The sequence below is a fragment of the Drosophila persimilis genome, unplaced genomic scaffold (genome assembly GCF_003286085.1).
Source record: "Drosophila persimilis strain 14011-0111.01,24,50 unplaced genomic scaffold, DperRS2 tig00000002-arrow-pilon, whole genome shotgun sequence".
Taxonomy (NCBI): Eukaryota; Metazoa; Arthropoda; class Insecta; order Diptera; family Drosophilidae; genus Drosophila; species Drosophila persimilis.
The window spans coordinates 3,293,262-3,311,818 of NW_020825289.1; the positions used below are offsets into that span (position 1 = coordinate 3,293,262).

The 18,557-nt window shown below is 42.7% G+C and overlaps 5 protein-coding genes and 2 long non-coding RNA genes across 7 annotated transcripts; 4 read left to right on the plus strand and 3 right to left on the minus strand.

Annotated features, from left to right (window-relative positions):
- The first annotated feature begins 1,149 nt into the window (after positions 1-1,149).
- Positions 1,150-1,631, plus strand: LOC113565189. The gene is made up of 2 exons (XR_003408510.1): positions 1,150-1,205; positions 1,277-1,631. It is a non-coding gene; the product is annotated as an uncharacterized LOC113565189 (long non-coding RNA).
- A 249-nt stretch (positions 1,632-1,880) lies between these two features.
- Positions 1,881-2,579, minus strand: LOC6590893 (50 kDa gamma-zein). The gene is made up of 2 exons (XM_002015398.2): positions 2,483-2,579; positions 1,881-2,335 (listed from the first exon to the last, which is right to left on the minus strand). The coding sequence occupies exons 1-2, from the start codon at positions 2,492-2,494 to the stop codon at positions 1,952-1,954; spliced, it is 396 nt and encodes a 131-aa protein (XP_002015434.1). The 5' UTR covers positions 2,495-2,579; the 3' UTR covers positions 1,881-1,951.
- Positions 2,580-3,643: 1,064 nt separating this feature from the next.
- LOC6591175 (ornithine decarboxylase antizyme) lies at positions 3,644-7,543 on the minus strand. The gene is given in 4 exon segments (XM_026986980.1): positions 3,644-4,925; positions 4,991-5,042; positions 5,044-5,197; positions 7,282-7,543. Coding segments are annotated over 4 exon segments (774 nt in total). The 5' UTR covers positions 7,323-7,543; the 3' UTR covers positions 3,644-4,398.
- Positions 5,657-6,469, plus strand: LOC6591176 (small nuclear ribonucleoprotein Sm D3). The gene is made up of 2 exons (XM_002015400.2): positions 5,657-6,092; positions 6,167-6,469. The coding sequence occupies exons 1-2, from the start codon at positions 5,774-5,776 to the stop codon at positions 6,298-6,300; spliced, it is 453 nt and encodes a 150-aa protein (XP_002015436.1). The 5' UTR covers positions 5,657-5,773; the 3' UTR covers positions 6,301-6,469.
- A 5,073-nt stretch (positions 7,544-12,616) lies between the features above and the next one.
- On the plus strand, positions 12,617-13,039 carry LOC113565163. Its single transcript, XR_003408476.1, has 2 exons — positions 12,617-12,693; positions 12,755-13,039. It is a non-coding gene; the product is annotated as an uncharacterized LOC113565163 (long non-coding RNA).
- An 877-nt stretch (positions 13,040-13,916) lies between these two features.
- On the plus strand, positions 13,917-14,997 carry LOC6604621 (endonuclease G, mitochondrial). Its single transcript, XM_002029469.2, has one exon. It carries the CDS (start codon positions 13,959-13,961, stop codon positions 14,871-14,873), a length of 915 nt encoding a protein of 304 aa, XP_002029505.2. The 5' UTR covers positions 13,917-13,958; the 3' UTR covers positions 14,874-14,997.
- Positions 14,970-17,311, minus strand: LOC6591180 (T-complex protein 1 subunit epsilon). The gene is made up of 3 exons (XM_002015402.2): positions 17,155-17,311; positions 15,718-16,699; positions 14,970-15,656 (listed from the first exon to the last, which is right to left on the minus strand). The coding sequence occupies exons 1-3, from the start codon at positions 17,260-17,262 to the stop codon at positions 15,118-15,120; spliced, it is 1,629 nt and encodes a 542-aa protein (XP_002015438.1). The 5' UTR covers positions 17,263-17,311; the 3' UTR covers positions 14,970-15,117.
- Positions 17,312-18,557: the final 1,246 nt, after the last annotated feature.

Genomic DNA, 18,557 nt, shown 5'->3' on the forward strand with positions numbered 1-18,557 from the left:
AGGTGGGATATACGAGCAAGTAATGAATATAGCGAAAGCGGGAAGAATCAGTTTTACACACAGGAATTCCAGTTCCTGTTGAACTTGGACTGTGAAGTGTTCTGACGTGAAGTAAGAGTCCACCGCAATAAGACCCCTCCTGCACGTCGAGACGAACGGTCCTTTCTAAAAGTTGTGTACCGACCTGCCAAAACCTCGGAACTTAGAATGTCCGGCTTTAACCAGGTTTCAGTAAACACAATAACGTGGGAAGCAAATGCAACACTATCCTGGAAAAGAATGCTGAGCTTACTACGCAAGCCTCTTACATTCTGATAGGTTACTAAAAGAGAAGTTAGTTTTTTGGAAAGGTTGGAGCAAGACGGGAAGTTGAGGAAGAGGAAGTTGAGGTTGGGGGTGGCACGCTGGAAAGATTTGTAAGCGATATGGGGGGCCTACTCTTCTTCTTAGCCTTAAACTCCTTCACCACCAAATGCTCCGGCCAAAATTTGGTGGAGCAAATGGTGTCAAATTGAGTTGGAGAGATGCTTATCTTAAACAAGGCTATCTCCCTGGCATAAGAGAAGTTAAATTTCACCTTTAAACCCACGGCTTTTATTTTGCTTTGAATAAAAGCAATTACGTCATTAGATGTGAGGTCAGGGTTCTGTTATCGTATCGACTGGATACGAGTGGTGCGCGCCAAATATAAATTTTTTGAATGTGAACGACAAGCATTTAAATGTTATCAACCGGGCCGTCGTTGTTATAAAATCGGAGTAAAAAAGACCAATCAGGTTTTTAAGTACTAGATTCATTGTGCCAAATTTGTTAATGCCCCATCACAGAATACATATGTCTAAAAAATTATTAATTATAATTAACTTGTCAAGATATGTATCTTCATGACCCTGATTGGGATAACGTCTATTCCAGACCTCCCAGTGTTTGCCAAATCAATGATCATGTGTAAAATCGATCTCCGGACTGTTGTGAACACTATAAATATTGTAAGCTTGTTGGTTGCAATCACAGTTGAAAAACAGATCTTCGCCGGGAACAAGTCGTTAAATCTTTAAAAATGACAAAGGTGTGATGACGAGAGGAAAGGGTGTAAATGCGCAAATGGGTGTAAAACATTTTATGTTCCGTTTTGCTTACAGACATTTGCTGTGCTTTCAGTGCTGGCTCTTTTAGCGTCATCTACATTTGCAGGACCCGTGGGAGTAAGTGAAAAAATTATAGTATATCACACCATACGGACCAATTCAACGTAGATCGATTTGTTTCTTCCAAGAGGAAAATTTTCATGTCCGAGGGTGACCTCTCTACTGCCGACTCTGTCAGCTATGGCTACTATGCGGCTCCTATTCCAGCTTACGGATACGGAGGGGGATATAAGTACGGAGGATACAGCGGCTACGGTAGATATCGCAGCTACGGAAGCTACTATCGTCCACCAATTTATCCAGTCTGGGGCTAAGGCTAATCCCTGAACATCACCCTTAAATGAACACTAGCGGCTTTACCACTATTGTAACCAAAGAAGTTGTGTAAACGTACCAAAAATACTGGCATTTGGGATGAAGTTTTTGACCCCAGAAACAATTAACACCGCCCCGGCATAATCGCAATAAAAGCAAAACATCTTATATATATGCTTTATTATTTTTGCTACACTTAGCTCGCCAAAACCGGCTTTCGAGACTGCCAGCGCTTCCGAAGAAACATAAACAGAAAGCCGGGTTGGCCAAGCGTAATTACACATTTGAAACCCCCGACCCGACCTGGAGCAGGGGACTTGCTTGGACTTTTCCCAGCCAATGCTTTTACGGCACACACAGCCAACGCAACCAATCTTCGCGCATTCAAAAAAGGTTGCGCGAAATAACAAATTTTCGTGAATTCAACTACTGCTTCTCCAGCTTTATTGGGGCCTATGGATACATCTTATGTACAAAGAATTTACTGGCTAAAAATGGCGACGCGATCCCGAGTGGCGCTTCTGGTGGTGGGTGCCATCATGCGACTGGTTGCGGTTCTTCGATCGTTGATTGCTGGGAGCATGCAGGTGTCGATGCTTCTTTTGGCCCTGCACTGACTTGGTTGCCTTACTCTGTCCCGGCTTCTTGTGTGACGCGGATTGGGTGTGCTGCTTGTGGACGTGTGAAGTGATCGCAGGAACTGCGAGCTTGCCATGTTGGATGTGCTCCTGATCGTGTGAATGATGTTTAACTGTCTTCAGATGCCCGTTGCGAGTATGGTGGGCCAGCTGACGATGGTGTTGGTTTTCCATCGATGCATCCGGATGCATAGCCAGGGCCACGACCGCCAAAAGCGTTGCCAATATAATAATCTGGAGCAGCGATCGGATACAATCAAAGTGATTCAAATAAACAAAATCGAAAAAAAGGATTGAAAGTCAAGCAAACGCTTATCTATGTTGATAAGATAAGGTCCCGTCCCATCTCTTTCCGTTTCCCCGGTCACATCAAACACTTACCTCCTTGAACATTGTATCGCTATATATTGTGTATGCTGTCGGTCAGCTTTACAGAGTTTCTGCGTCGAGTGGTGCAAGCGATTTGACGTTCGAGACTCGACTGTTTTTCGGAAACTCTTTCATTCCAGGTTATATCGTTATCTGTTATATACCCCGGTATACACGACACTCTGCTCAGAACCTCATATGTACATATATTTTAGTTGAGCTCGTCAGAGTTTTATCGCATATAAACTCAATATATGTGCTATGAGGAGTACATACATATGTATGTACATATATACATAACAATATGGAGTCGTTGAATTTTCCAATGTACAACAGCAGAGGAATTTGCTCTAGAGCTTAAAAACTTTAAAGCAACACATAAATAAATATATATGTATATATGTATACCGTTTGTGCATACATATACTCGTATACACATGAGTGCACGCATGTACGCCGAATAGTGTTATTTTCCCGCTGGCCATCTCATCTGTTAGGTCGCTTAGAAATTATTTGTACTTGGCGAAATCTGAAGGTAATCCGAAAAAGCTTAAAAGATATCATTGCAGTTTCAAACGGTAAATTGCCCAAAAGCTATAAAAAAACCTAAAAATTTGTAACATGTGGATTTTATGTGGATATGATTTCCTTTCTTCAAATAAATCACGACACTTCAACAGGAAGAAAGAATATAAATACAATACAAATGAATGCTCTTCCAGAAACTGCGAGACCTATGAGTAATTCTTAGTTCACAGCGGGCTATGGTTTCGTCTTTGGATGGGTCAATCCAAAGCGAAAGATACAAACTGTCCCTCCCTATTTTTTGATAATAACGGGTGTCTCCATAGGTGCAGCGATCAGATTGATCAGTTCCTCAGGCAGTAAATTCTTTGAAGGAAAATTAAGCCCAGCCTGGACTAAGGACAATCTAGAAGAGGACAATCCTACTGGGCTCATCGATCTCAATGGACTATTTTACGGGTATGGGCACGCGTTGCATTCCACTGTTAGCGCTGACTCGGGATTGGTTGTAATATTAAAATGAGAAGGTAATGAGAAGCGAACCACTTGAGAATTTTACTGCGTATTTGGCCCCCTGCGTTATTATCGATACGAACAATAACGTGCGAAGCAAACAATTACTCCCATTTGATTGATTTTTTTGTTGAATCTATTGATTTATAGTTTTATTAATATTGTATCTGCATATATAGTATGTATTTACTGGCGTAGGTGCACTAGCTTATACATGAATATGTGTGTTTCCCTTTGAGTGCTCCTTTGCAGCTGTTTCTCATTCTCTTCGCAAAACGGTGTACAAAATATTAATAAAAATATAAATAAAATATTTGATAGTATACAAAAAACATGGGACTACTTGTATGATTCATTCCCAAATGGTTAAATATAAGTAATAAATGAAATAAACTGATTGAAAAAAAACATGGATATAAACAAAAAGTGAAAACATAAATCCAAAAATATTGGTTAATTCACAAATAAACTTATGATTAATACATAGTTGTTTTTTTTTTAATTTTTTAGTTTTTAAATTTTTTTTACATTTTTGCTGGATATTTTTCGGTTATAGTTTGATGTAATAGTTTACGACAATTTAGCTTGCTCTTAACGTGGCTTGCGCAAATAGATTAGTAGTGGGAATTATAGAACGACTACCACAATAATTCGGGCCGCTCTGAAGACGAGTTAAAAACGATTTTCGGTTACATATACACCAAGATTTGAATAAAATGTTTGCTTTCGTTGAACACATTGGGGACAATATGTCGTCAGTATGTATATGTTGTGTGGCGTGATATCTGGGGATGCTGCTACGTATATTGCAGTTTGTGGATATACATATTAGTGTTGTAATAATGTAAAGGTTATGGTTTGCTTCGGAAATCGTTTCTCGCGCCGTAGAACTACCCCTCGATGGTGTATAGGAAATAGTAGTTATCCTTGTCATTTATGGCCGATGGTGGGGCCTGTGGTGCCTTTCTAGACATTGGCTCAAAACCCATAAACAAAAATGCCTCAATCAAACGTGTGCGCTCCGGATGGTCTTTGCGCATGGCCATTACAATGCCGTCCACCTCAAGCTTATCCTCGGCAAACTCCAGCAAGGAGAGAAAGGTCTCCTTGGAGCCAGCTGGTGGTAAATCCTTGGGGAAGGCGACATAAAGCATGTTGTTGACTGGGTTCAAAATCGACATCCAATTCGTATACTGGTCTTCGGTCACATGCAGCTTGATGGAAATCTGCACCGGTTGGTCATGCTGCAAGATCTGGCGTAGTACTTCCTGGCAATCATCGTCCGAGCACAACGAATGGATATCGTTGTGCGACTCCGAGTCAGAGCATTCTGACGAGGAGGAGGGCGACGAAGACCGGGAACTGACCTCGTACAAGCTGCCACCAGCCGAGTCGACCGAAGACTTACGGCTGTAGCCTGTGAAATAAATGAACAAATTCAGATGAGGAACACAAATCTCCTTCTCCATTTGCAGGGCTTACCCGTTAAGAGCGATGCCCTATCGTGATCTGTTCTGTGGTGGACAGGGACATCAGGACCACCACAGAGGCCCTACGCCAAGAGAGATGCGGTAGGACTCATTCGACATGTTCGTGGCGCAAGACGAAGTCGAAATGGTGCGGAACTTGCCATCGGCAATTCCGCTATCATTAAAATCTCTTCTAACAATACTACTAAACATTGGGTCGCTGTAAACGAGAAGAAAGGCACATTAAAAATACAAAAATTAGTTTTAGTCCCTCTACTGAATGGAGTGTGCCTTCGTTGATTTTGTAGAGGCAAAATTTACCAAATCATTTTGGAGTTAATTGGTGGCGAGAAACACTGCTTAACGGCGCAATAGCTGAGGGCAAAGTAATAGCCACAACGCCAGTACTCTTATCAGCAATATGAAAGCAATTCATTTAATAATCTCCTCTCACGACAAAAGTACGTATGTATGTGCATTAACAAGTAAGTGTAAGTGTTTATATTTCAAAGATTAGATACGCTCGCGCCCTTATCTAAGTCGAGGGCTGACTAACGATAAAAATATATCGATAGGGACGTGAATGTCGTGAGGCTAATACAACCGTGCGCTCACGCGCACAACATGGCGGCTGGCAGCTGTCAAAACCGCGCCAGACACATACACACACAGACACTCGCCTCGTAAACGTTTGAGAAAAGAAAATTCGTAAAAATATTTCATCAGCGTCGAACTGCAGAAAAATCAATAATTAAAAGCTAAAAACGTTCGGAAAACACATAAAAATAACGCAAAAATGTCAATCGGTGTGCCCATTAAGGTTTTACATGAGGCCGAGGGCCACATAATCACTTGCGAGACGATTACCGGCGAAGTGTACCGCGGCAAACTCATTGAAGCCGAAGACAACATGAATTGCCAAATGACACAGATTACAGTCACCTACCGCGATGGACGAACCGGCAATTTGGAGAATGTCTACATTCGTGGCTCGAAAATCCGTTTTCTGATCCTTCCGGACATGTTAAAGAACGCACCGATGTTCAAGAAACAGACGGGGAAGGGCCTGGGAGGAACGGCCGGCCGCGGCAAGGCGGCCATTCTGCGTGCACAGGGTGAGTAGGCGGCTTTTGTTTTGCCGCGCGGCGCGTCACTTCAGTTTGCATATTAACGTTTGGTCGATTTCCAGCTCGAGGTCGGGGCAGAGGCGGACCTCCGGGCGGAGGACGAGGTAGTGGCGGACCACCTGGTGCTCCAGGCGGTGGCGGACGTGGAGCTTGGCAAGGCGGACCCACCGGCGGACGTGGACGCGGCGGTTTGTAAGGCAACTCAAGGATTCAAACTATGCATTACTAATATATAAGTTGAGGGCGTTCTATTATTAGCGGGCGGGGCGAAATTGTTGAAAGGCAACACAATTGTAAACTATGTATTTTGAGAATCAAGAAGATAACTTTTGCTATGAATACAGAAAGAACCTTGAATATGAAAACCGGCCTTATTGTATTATTGTGGCCTGCAGAAAAGGAAGAAAAGTAGTTAAGCCAGCCACCGTTTGGACGAAGTACAAGTTACGAAACTATGCACATGTGTCGGCGCTTTTCGAATATTATACAAAGAGAGCAATTCCATGACAGTATTACAATCTGATTAACTTGACTGTCGACGGATAGCTCTCTTTATTTCACTATTCGTTCAGTATTATACAGAAAAGGGGAGGGGACGACAGACAAAAGACAGATTAGCCCAGACAGATATACAACTGTTAGTGGATTTTGGAACACATTTGGTTAGTTCTGCGCAACGTCGAATATTATACAAAGAGAGCAATTCCATGACAGTATTAAATTGGTACGTTGACTGTCGACGGACAGCTCTCTTTATTCACCTATTCGCATTCGTGTTTTGTGTTCTTCTCGATTGTTAGTCGAACATTAAGGGGGACGAGACGGAACGGGACAGCACAAACAAGCACACCACCTACATATGTATGAATGTATTATTGCTTGCCGGCTGACCGGGCATACGGGGAAATATGCAAAGTATTTTGTTTTTCTCATCCATGCCCGCCAACCAATTAAATCGGCAAACTGCGCACTTGGCAAGGCATTTCAAATTGAGAATGATGGCCAGTCAAAGCGAAAGCTCCGAGTCTACCCCCACAGGAGCGGGCGAAGAGGTGACAGTGTAATATCCCACTGGATGCAATTCTCGGATGCATGGACATCAAAAAGATAGAAACTGATGGGGTTTCACTGTAATGCCATCGAATGGTATATGTACCTTTTAAGGGGATGGACGTACCACTGAGTCAGGCGCTCTGGCTGCATGTTGGTCGATGTCATTGATATGGATGGGCTGGGCACAATTGGCGTAGCTATTTGTACGGAAAGCAATCACAGCTTCAGTTGGCTTCCACTTAACGGTTTTCTTATCACAGATTAGTTGCTGGTGTTCCTTATTGAGGCTTGGGGTTTACATCGAAAGATCTTATCCGGATTCAGTTTTCTCCCTCCGTTTGCGTTTGTTCTCTTGTCTGAAGCTGAATTGTTTCCCGTGGCGCAGCGTTGAGCGTTGGCTGGCAACTGACGACATACACACGGCGGCGGCATCATTTATGAGATAAATGGCCTGCTGCCGATGAATAGGTACACATACTATTTGAAGTGGAAGCTGGTACGAAGAACTTTCCTCAGGTTTAATAGAGGCCTCTGTCTGTTCCAAGGTCAAACAGAGTCCCCTTCCGAAATGACAAATACAAAATGTGGAAATAATTCTAAGTACGTTTGCATTGCTAAACGCCGTCAAAAGTAGGCCCTTCTACGTAAATAACACTTGAAAACTCGAGCTATAAATATCGGAGAAATAAATACAGAAATTAGCTTTGTTTTTGCCAAGCACAAGATTTATTTGTGGCAAATTTGGGGCGAGAGCTTTTCGCCAGCACGTGTGCGACGCTTCGCGCAAATCAATATAAATAATCTGCGATAACAAAAACAATGCCAACTCAATCGAAATTTAACAACCAACTCAACCATAAACAAGTTTCAACGCGATTACGGCTCTCAATGTCTAGATTGCACACACGCAAACGGTAAACCATTGGCCATTTTCCGTTTTATTGTTCGAGATACAGCAAAGGCATGTTTTAAAACTAACCTATTGCGGCAATCACATGGCACCGCCAAGTAATATAATACGGCACACAAATATGATATGCAGGTAGAAATGGGCTATTTGTCCCTGCAGAGCCCCGTGCAGCAACCAAATAAACAAAGCATTGTAGTACCCGATGCAGATTAGATCTCTAGATAAATCGCATGTGTAACATTGTCAAACAGATGACAGCGTGACAGCGTCCGCAAATATTGGAGGAGCAGTGCTGTGCTCCGAGATAGGGAATTTCAGCACCGAGTGCAAACATGCTTAAGACGCAATAAAAAGAGGCTAAATATGCAAACAAGCCGTGGAGATTTAACACAAAAGCAGTGTCACAAAGCAAAGAAGCCCGATATTTTATTGCGGGCCCAAAACAACAGAAGCGATAAGAACGATTACTTGTTGCTCCTATGATTAGATTAAAACGTGTAAGCTGAAAGGTTGCTTATGGTGGCGGGAAATCGAAATACCACCCCCGGACACCCTTAACGAAGCATCTAGAAGCGAACACGCTGGGCTGGCTCTGGCTAGCGCTGACCTAAAATCGGGAGAGCTCTTTGTTGGTTGTTTGCCTGTTCATGTTCTCGCTGTCTCGCTTGCACGCGCAGTAAAGCATCAAGTGCAATGGCGAATCGAATGGAATTTTCCCTTGTTTATTGTACATACAGCAAGGGTACGTGTGTGTGCGTGCATTTTGTGACATAATAAAAGCGCGAGTCTGATGGAACCTAAGTGCTGTTGTTTCTTCTACCGTCTGTAACTGTAAAGTCAGGAGACTTTCAATTGCTTGCTTCTGTTCACATAATTCCAATTAGAAGCGAAAGGGACGCAAGTAAACAAAAAATAACAGCGCATATGTATGTGTGAAGCATGTGCGAGGCGTTGCCATATTGTTCAGAATGGATTGGCGACTAAAGTACTTAATTGTTATATAATCTCGGATAAGCAGACAACGGAATTAGAATAAGTCGAACTAACTATAATATACGAAAATATAAACAGGAAATCAGATAGATCTCCCAAAGACCGACGCTGTAAACAGGGTGGCAACCACGCAGGCGACCACAAAAAGATGACTGGAAAACAAAATAAATATCGCAAGACATATGTAGTCAAAAAGCAGAAAGGCGTTTTTCTTAAACGAATTATTTACTTTACTTACGAAATATGCTACAATCATTTGTGTGTACAAGATTGGCAGATTTCTTTACTCATTTCTTCTATTGTTCTTCTGTGTGCGTCACACATTCTTAAAAAGTACCAACACTTATGTAGATTGGTGAGTGTGTATAAGAAATAACCAACACCAAAACCGTAATTTTGTTAGCAGGTTACACCAGCTACTTCACTACAAACCACTACAACCATAGCTACATGCCACCAATTGGAAAGGGGTCGTGGCGCACTGTTTTACATTATCTTTCATTTTGCACTACAAAATCGATTTTTGCACACTTTCTTCTGTATGGCACCTTGGAACCATTACTTACAGTTTATTATTCATACTTGATGGCATTTTTACACTTAATGGTTGCAACTTAAAGCACAAACAACGATTGAAATGATATAAAACAGAAGTTTTGATATGGAAAAATTCGCTGTTCAGTTCAGTTGGAAAAACTGCCTACGAAAACGTAGCACCTGCCTTGATGTCCACAAAAACACTTGGAAGATTTTGATAGCCTCACAATGGTTGCTTTTCTTGATGTCAGTGTCGATAAAATATAAAATACACCCGTCTGACACTCAGAAATACACATTTGCTACATAATGGAAGATAAAAAAGGGTATGGACAACAGGCAAAACGGCTCAGAAACGGAATGCATGCCAGGTAAAATCCACCTATTTTGACCAATATACCTTGAAGACAAAATCGGCTTAGCCCACTTAAGCCCCCCTTATTTAATTAGGTGAACACCTTGAGGGAAACGGCGGTAAATAGTGCTGGTTGTGAATTCTTCTTGTAGATCCATCCTATCCTTTTAAATTACAAAAAACTCCACAATATCTTTTACCTGAATTGCGCTAAAATTCGCCAAGATTCATATTGCTCGTGGAGAGTATTTTAATGTCCAAGTTTGGAGGTCAAATTCGTCGATTTGGATATGCGATTTGATATGACTAGCTATTTCAGTTTATATCTCGATCCCGATACCCATTCTTGGTCTAATGAATCCACAAAACTTATGAATCTTGAAAAATTCTAGTGCAGTTCAGGTGAAAGATATCGTGGTCATCCGCGTATGTTCCGAGCTGTTATGCACAGAAATGTATTTTTTGCCAACGTTCCGTTAACCGAATCGGACTGCGTCAGCTGTTTGCACGAAGCCGAAATGTTTTAGTGCCCTAACCAATTATTTCCGACGCAAATTTAAGATTGGTCTACAAGCTAAGTTGCCCTAGTTATGGCGTAAAATTTATGTTGTTTATGTTGTTTTTTTTGGGTAATTTGAATATTGTATTTGAACATAAAATTTTATCACAGATACAATTATGTTTTTTGCAGTAACTGTTAGAGCAACTTATATAACAAGCAAAGGAAAAATTACGATGATTAAAAAAAATGCGTGCAATTATATGTCCAGGTTTCTAGGATGGGCAGGTCGACTGGGTGTATTCTGACCAGCCTACGCCGGTATCTGGTTTTCGCAAGACGCCTCGCAATCAAATTATGTTTGCTTATGAGCTTACAAATATGGCTCTTCGTTAAGGTCCTTGGCGATGTCCCGGTTACGGATATACCACTAGCCAGAACATTTTCTGGACCATTTCTGCTCCTCACGCTACGGATGTGACTGTCGAAAGTTAAACGTGAATCCAGTGTAACTCAGAGGTATGTGTGATTCCTACGCTGCTCCACGAGTTTCCCAAGCAGTTAGCAGGGTTTATGGAGATATTCCATCGGCAGGTCCAGTTTTTAAACAGCTTGAGGTATTGCTGTAGATTGTCTGTGCCATCGTAGACACAGCTAGCTCCCGAGAGCCACAGCAAATGTTGCCACCTTGAGGGTCTGCCTGGTTGCCTTGACCTGCGGCGACTTCAGTATCCTTCGTAGGATGCAGCCCTAAAAACATTTTGTAAAAGGTCAACAAGGTCTATGGTTGTTGAGGTCTTCCGGTGGCTTTCCTGGCTTTGGCAACAGAATTATTTGGGCACAAGTTGTCGTTAATGTAGCAACAAGAGGCAGGTGGTCGCAGCTGGGGTCATGCTCTTCACGGATGCTAAGCTGATTGCTGGGAATAGATATATGGATCGATATATGGAGAAGTCTAGGCAGGAGGGCATGGATCTCCGAAACGGTGGGTAGAAGGTGGGGCTTCCTGTCGCTAGAATTTTTGTCGAGCCATTGGTTAGAGCGTCATGCAGCGCCAACCATCTGTGATTGCCCCAAAGCCTGTGCTTCGCATTAAAGTCTCCTCCAACCCAGTTACGACAGAAGATTGTCGAAATCAGTGCTTGACCAGGGAATCGATGGGGGCAAATAGGCTGCAGCAATAAAACCATGACCGCCACAAGCTGAATGTGCTCCAATTGCACAGAACAATTGGTAGTGGGAAATATCCTTCCGAACGAATACAGCTGCTCCTCCTCTGGAATTGTTGGATGGGTGTTCAGCTCTGTAACACTCGTATCCGTAGAGCGTGTAGTTTTTCCCTGGGTATAGTTAAACAAATAGAGCCAGCCATTAGTGTTGTAAACCAGGCTACGGGCGTTCCAGAATCCGATCCTCAGGCCCGACAGCATTATGGTTTTCAGAGAGATTGTACATTTCTCACCTTTCTAGCACCTAGGATTTGCGGAGAGACGTTCATGGCGGATTGGTGATTTTGATCTTGGAGGATCTGTCATATTCTGCAGGCTTTCCGCTGCAGTTTGAGCATGTGAGGTAGTCCTCGGTCATGGCAGAAGGCAAACAATTAAGATTCGTTTCGTCTTATAAAAAACCGTTTACTTTTCATTTTATCAAGGAAAATGTTTTCTTTTTGAAAACGATGAAATCTTGCGGGATTTGAAACGGGAGCATAAACATATGTTATTTTTTTTATTATTATTATTAACTATTATTATTAGTATATTATTATTAGTAGACTAAATTTTCGCAGTTATATTCAATTTGAGATCCTGGTTAAATAAAGGGGGCTTTAGTAGGCTAGGTTTTTTTTCATCGGTATATTTACGGTATTTCTGAAGGTCAGGCGGCCACACTGCTTCACTCCTGCGACGAAAAAAAGAGTCGTAATTTTGAATGGTCAATAAAAAAGTGTATGGACAACAGGCAAAAACAGCCAAGGCAAATTGTAAGGTTCGTTATAGGCTATTCATACTGACGACAATATCCATCATCCATTTTGGATGTTCCTAAACCGCATATTTCTATGCGATAGTTAGCCGATGGTTTTCAAATGCAACCCTGAAAGCAATGAATGGTAATAAAAAATAGTTTGCGCCTAGATATATATTTATCATATCATAATATGAATTTTAAATCGTTGTGGACTAATAAAAAAGAAAAAAAAATTCAACTGACACAATACCAAATGGAATGGCCAGTAATGGTAATAAGTAATATGTATGTTTGCATGTATGTGTTTGCTTTTTATGATTAGCATTTTGCAGCCATTAAAAAAAAACAAACAATACACGCATGTCAAATAGGAAAGCTTAGATGGAAAATCTCGCTATGAACATTTCGCATGATAGTACTGCGGATGTAGCTGGAAAATCTTCTGGAGATTTTTGCTGGAAGTCCAGAAGGAGGAGGAGCACCAGAATGCGAAGCAGCCAGGGCCAAACCAACTTCCAAGGAGAGCTTCTGCAATTTTCACGGAAGTCCAAAGAGCAACGTTTATTGTATGTATATGGATTGTTTCATTATAGCCAATAAAATATAAAATTAACTAATTTAAAATTGTGTAAATTTCTCAATTCATTCCAAAACTTTTTATAACCGATGCTCAAAATGAGTGTTCAGGCCAGCAGTAAACAATTTCCGCGCACTGTGCCAACTTCGTGCGCCCCGGTCCCAATTCACTCTCGCGCGCTCGGAGGGGCGCTCGGATCCACAATCCACGATCCACACGGCGCTCACGGCAGCAAAAGCATCATAAGGCATACAGTTAGTTAGTTACGATTTCACCCCCGCTTCACCCCCAAACCAGACATCTGTGATATGTCACTGTTACAAGTGTATTTCAAAACTTCGGCCCGCCCCTTTTTGCCCGCACAAAGGACGCAAATCTGTGGCGTCTACAATTTTAGAGATACGAGAAACCCAAAAACGCAGAAACGCAGAATTCGTAGAGAATTATGCCAGATCGACCAAATTTTGTAATCATATTGAAGATACGAAAAAACTAGAAACGCACAATCATAGAGAATGACCACATCTACCAGATTGCCGAATCTGAATCAGATCGGATCATTTTTATTGCCAAAAGGAACAAATCAATTTGCAGTGGATACGCAGCGCCCGACGACACGTTCAGATACGTTCAAACACGTTTTCTGTCTCTCCCGCACGCACTCCTTGTCTTTTAATGTAGGGTATAAATGTACAACGTTCCCCCTCGTGTATTATATGCTCGTTAGCTGCTTTTTGACGGCTTGTAGATTGTAGAAGCTGCCAGTGTTAATCGAGGTTTCACATCTGTCAAAATATCCCACCGTTCCAGCGGGTGCTGCCACGCGAAAGATCCATACTTGAACCGATATATATTTATCGATAAGTATCGCATATTTTAGGTCAGCTGTTGAACATCTCTTGAATTGTGCAATAGCGGGAACTTCTGATATTTTCCGTTTTATCTATTACAATTTTAATATGAGTGGGCTTAGAGTACGCGGCTTGTTAGCCCTCAGTGCGACTGCCTTGGGAGCTTTTTACCTAGGCTCCCGAACAGAACGTCTCCAGCAGAGCAGCGATGTTTTTCCGCGCTTGCCTGGACTGCCGACATTTGGGACAGTTTCAGCCGCTAGTCTTGTGGCCTCCAATGTAAACCTGACTGCAACGCCGTCGCGAATCTCGGAGATCATGAAGTTTGGCTTTCCAGGGCTGGACAACGTGCGCTCCCATTCAGACTATGTGCTCTCCTACGACCGACGCAATCGTATTCCGCATTGGGTGTTTGAGCACCTCACAGCGGAGTCAGTGGCAAAAAACGATTCTGTGGATCGTTCGAAATGCGACTTCAAACCAGATGAGAGCATACATCCCTTCTTCCGATCACAGAACACTGACTATAGAAAGTCTGGCTTTGATCGTGGCCACATGGCTGCCGCTGGCAACCATCGACTGCACCAGAAGCACTGCGAGGAAACCTTTTACCTGTCGAACATGGCGCCCCAGGTGGGCCAGGGGTTCAATCGCGACGCGTGGAACTCTCTGGAAATGCACGTGCGCAAGCTAACCAAGAGTTACTCAAATGTGTATGTCTGCACGGGTCCACTGTACCTCCCCCACAAGGAGGATGACGGCAAAATGTATGTCAAGTACGAAGTCATCGGGTCCAACACCGTTGCCGTACCCACTCACTTCTATAAGGTTATCGTGGGCGAGGCGGCCGATCACAAACTACACATGGAGGCATACGTAATGCCCAACAAGGTGATTAGCAACGACACCCCATTAAATGTGTTCCAGGTACCACCAGAGACGGTGGAGCGGGCGGCCGGACTGCTCTTCTTTGATCAGATTAACAGAAACCAGCTGGCCAGCATCAACGGCAGGAAAGTTTGAGTTTGAGCCAAAGTTTAGTTGAATTTTAGTGTATTTGTGTACCTTTTTTATATAATTTTTGTTCTTTTCAAAAGAATTTAGTTGTTGATTAATAAATTGAAACAATTAATACAGATAAACATAAGTAGATGAGGCGATTCGCGGGTGTTCGTGAGAAAATAGCAAAGCGAAGGGGATGTGTGAAAAATCTATGTCTGGGTGCTGATTGATGTGTGTTGCGTGGCGAGGGCACTCAGAAAGTTCTCTACATGCTACCATCGTTCTTGGATCGCACGTCATCGATCTTGAGTATCATTTTGACGAGCTGGGTGGACAGCAAGATTTGCTGTTTCTTCGAGTTCAACGACTCCACAACATTGTGGCTCTTCATGTCCGAATCGCCGGTCAGCATGCAGTCAACACCCAAGCTAGGTTTCTTCTCAGCGACCTGACTGGCCTTCAATTCCGACAACGTTTCAATCGGATGGAGACCGCTGTTCTCGGCCAGGGCCAGGGGAATGCTCTCCAAGGCCACGGAAAAGGCGCGGAATGCGTACTGCTCCAGGGTAGACAGCTGGTCGGCCTCCTTGGCCACAGCCAGGGAGCAACTGATCTCTGCGGCTCCACCACCGTACACAATACGCGAGTCCTTGACTAACGAGCGCACCACACAGATCGCATCGTGGATAGAGCGTTTGGCCTCGGCAATGATCATTGCATTGCCTCCACGCAGGAAGATTGTGACTGCCTTTGAGTTTTTGCACTCCTCAATCACAAGCATTTTGTCCTTCGACGTGCCGAAAGCTAAAAGTGAAGACATAAATCAATTATAGTGTCTGAGACATGCGCAAGCATCGAAACTCACCCATCTCACGCACTAGACCGGCTGATCCGAGCTTTTCAGGAGTCAGCTCCTCAAACCGCGGAACAATGCGACCACCAGTTGCAATAGCGATGAGCTCAATCTCAGGACCACCGACCCAGCGTACTGCGGGGAGATCCTGCTGCAGCAGTAGATGGTTGGCTTCGTCGTCAAAGCCCCACTGACAGATGGCCAGAGTGGCGCCGGCGTCTTTCACTTGCTTGACCATCAGCGTAAACTTCTCCTGCTCGTACTCGCGCAGCGCCCTGTAGTCCTCGGCAGAGGTAACGTCCAACTTATGCTTGGTCTTGGGCTTGGGAGGCTCAAATGGGCAGGTGAGGATGGCCAGCTTAACATTTCTCAACTCTTTGGGCATTTGCGAGTGGCTAAGAGTCTTGTCTACAATGACGCCCTTCACCAGCATCGAGTCCTCCATGCGACCTCCGACCTTAGTCTCGATCTTGATGAGCTCAAAGTTGACATCCTTCTTTTCAATATCGGCCACATTGAGGACAGCGTCTACTGCCATCTCGGCCATTTGACGATGGCATTTGTTCACAATCTTGCTTCCCAGCGTGGTCATAGCTATCTGAATGAGTGGCTCCTTATTGTTAGGATCCACGGGGAAGGGTTCAGCAATTGCATCGAGTTGCTTGATGGCGCACTGAGCAGCCAGCTCGAAGCCATCTGCAATGCGAATGGGATGAATGCCACGGTCGATCAAGCTCTCTGCCTGCTCTAGCAGTGCACCGGCTAAGACAACAACGCCAGTGGTGCCGTCGCCAATTTCATCGTCCTGCGACTGCGACAACTGCACCATTAATTTGGCAATCTCGTGCTCCACCTCCATCAGTTTCATAATAGTGGCACCGTCATTTGTGACAGTCACATCGCCATCAGAGCTGACCATGATCTTGTCTAGACCCTTGGGTCCCAGAGACGTCTTCACAGTCGAGGCGATCTGACGTGCCGCCATAATATGCGTCTGCAAATAACACCAATACCAAGAAAAGACTATTAATTACCTATCTTTCACCAACCATAAGTTTTCACAGTGCGCGTGACTCAGCCGGCGGCACGCTGCGGCGCTTTAACGGCGAACATCTGTGCGGCTTTTTAACCTCAAAACTGATAAAATGACGTCAGTTTGATGCATTTTCAACTAAATAATATAGCTGAAGGAAAAACTCGTTTCCAACATCCCTGTCCACTCCACTGGCAGGATAAGTTGAACACTTTTATGAATGCATTTTACTGTCTCTCATAAAAATTCCGGCTGGAATGAACATCTGGAACATTCGGCAGGCGATGCGTCATTTTATGCGGAAGACAATGCTACAATTCACTGGGAAAGACCTTTTGGAGTCCTTTTTTTAAAATTCATTCCTTTTAAAAGGAGGTTTGTCCACTTGGGACAATGGGATCATAGTTTTCATTTACCTTGATGGCATCTGTTCCTGTGATGCGCTTCTGGCTCTCCTGATCACGCAAAATAATGAAAGGCCGACCATATTCGTCAAACGCGAACGTACCTGGGAAGGCGTTCATAGTTTTTAAGTTTTAAGAATCGCGGATTTCTACGAATTTTCGAGATTAAATTTTCCTTCAATCTTATATTTTTCGCTTTTAATTTCGTTTTCCGGAGCCAGTGTGACCTAGTGATGTAAAAAAAACATCGATGCATCGAGCATCGATGTTTTTCTGCCGATGTTTACTGATGTTTTCCGATGTTTTTACTTCTACCACTAACCATACAGTATATACTGTATGGTTAGTGCTTCTACCGATGTCGAGTGATGTATCGATGTTTTGCAAAACATCGATCAATTCATTTCAAATCTGTAAGCAGCAAACACAGCAATGCCTGCCTCATTTGAAAGCAGTCCTTCGTGTTTTTGCGACGGTATGAACAGTACCTGTCCTAATTTATACAAAATTGCAATGCAATTTTTGACGTTAATGGCATCTTCTGGGTGTATTTTGAACGGGCCGCATTTTGGTTTTTGCAAAGCATTGACAAATAGTACTTATTTGAAATATTAGTTATCTCTGATCTACAATGATATGTAAAAGACTGCTATGAAAGCATAATCATTTCTTCTATGTTAAGAATTTTTTCGTTTAGTCCTATGATATGTAAAAGACTGCTATGAAAGCTCAAGTTTAATTTTTCCGTTGTTGAATATTCGGTTTTATAATCAAATGGGAAAGTTTTGAAACATCGGTCATCATCGATGCATCGAAGAATCAATCCGATGTATCAATCCAACATCGATGTTTGATTTTGAGAACATCGATGGACATCGACATCGATGTTTTCATTCAAATTTATATCACTAGTGTGACCGCGGATTTATCGATAAAATATACCGTCCTACCCTCAGAAAATATACCGAAACATACCGTCTTACTTTAAAAATATACCGTAAATATACTGACGAATTCAAGTTCTATTTTACATATTCCTCGTTTTTGATATTCCGACGAATATAAATAGCTATATAGAACATTTAGCGATGCCCACATAATTTTATACGATTGATGAATCAATTCTATACATGATTGGCCTATTCGAAATATTTCCTTTTATTGGATTTCTATATAGCATTGAAAATTAAATTAATAGATTGATGAAATTGACAAAAATACCATGGGAGCGCGGCGAAACCAGTATTTCTACAGTATGACCTTCAGAACAGCACCGAAATATACCGCCTCATTTTAAAAATATGCCTTAAATACTGACGACTTCAAGTTCTATTTTACATATTCCTAGTTTTTGATATTCCGTCGAATATTACTAGCTATATAGAACATTTAGCAATGCCATCATAATTTTATGC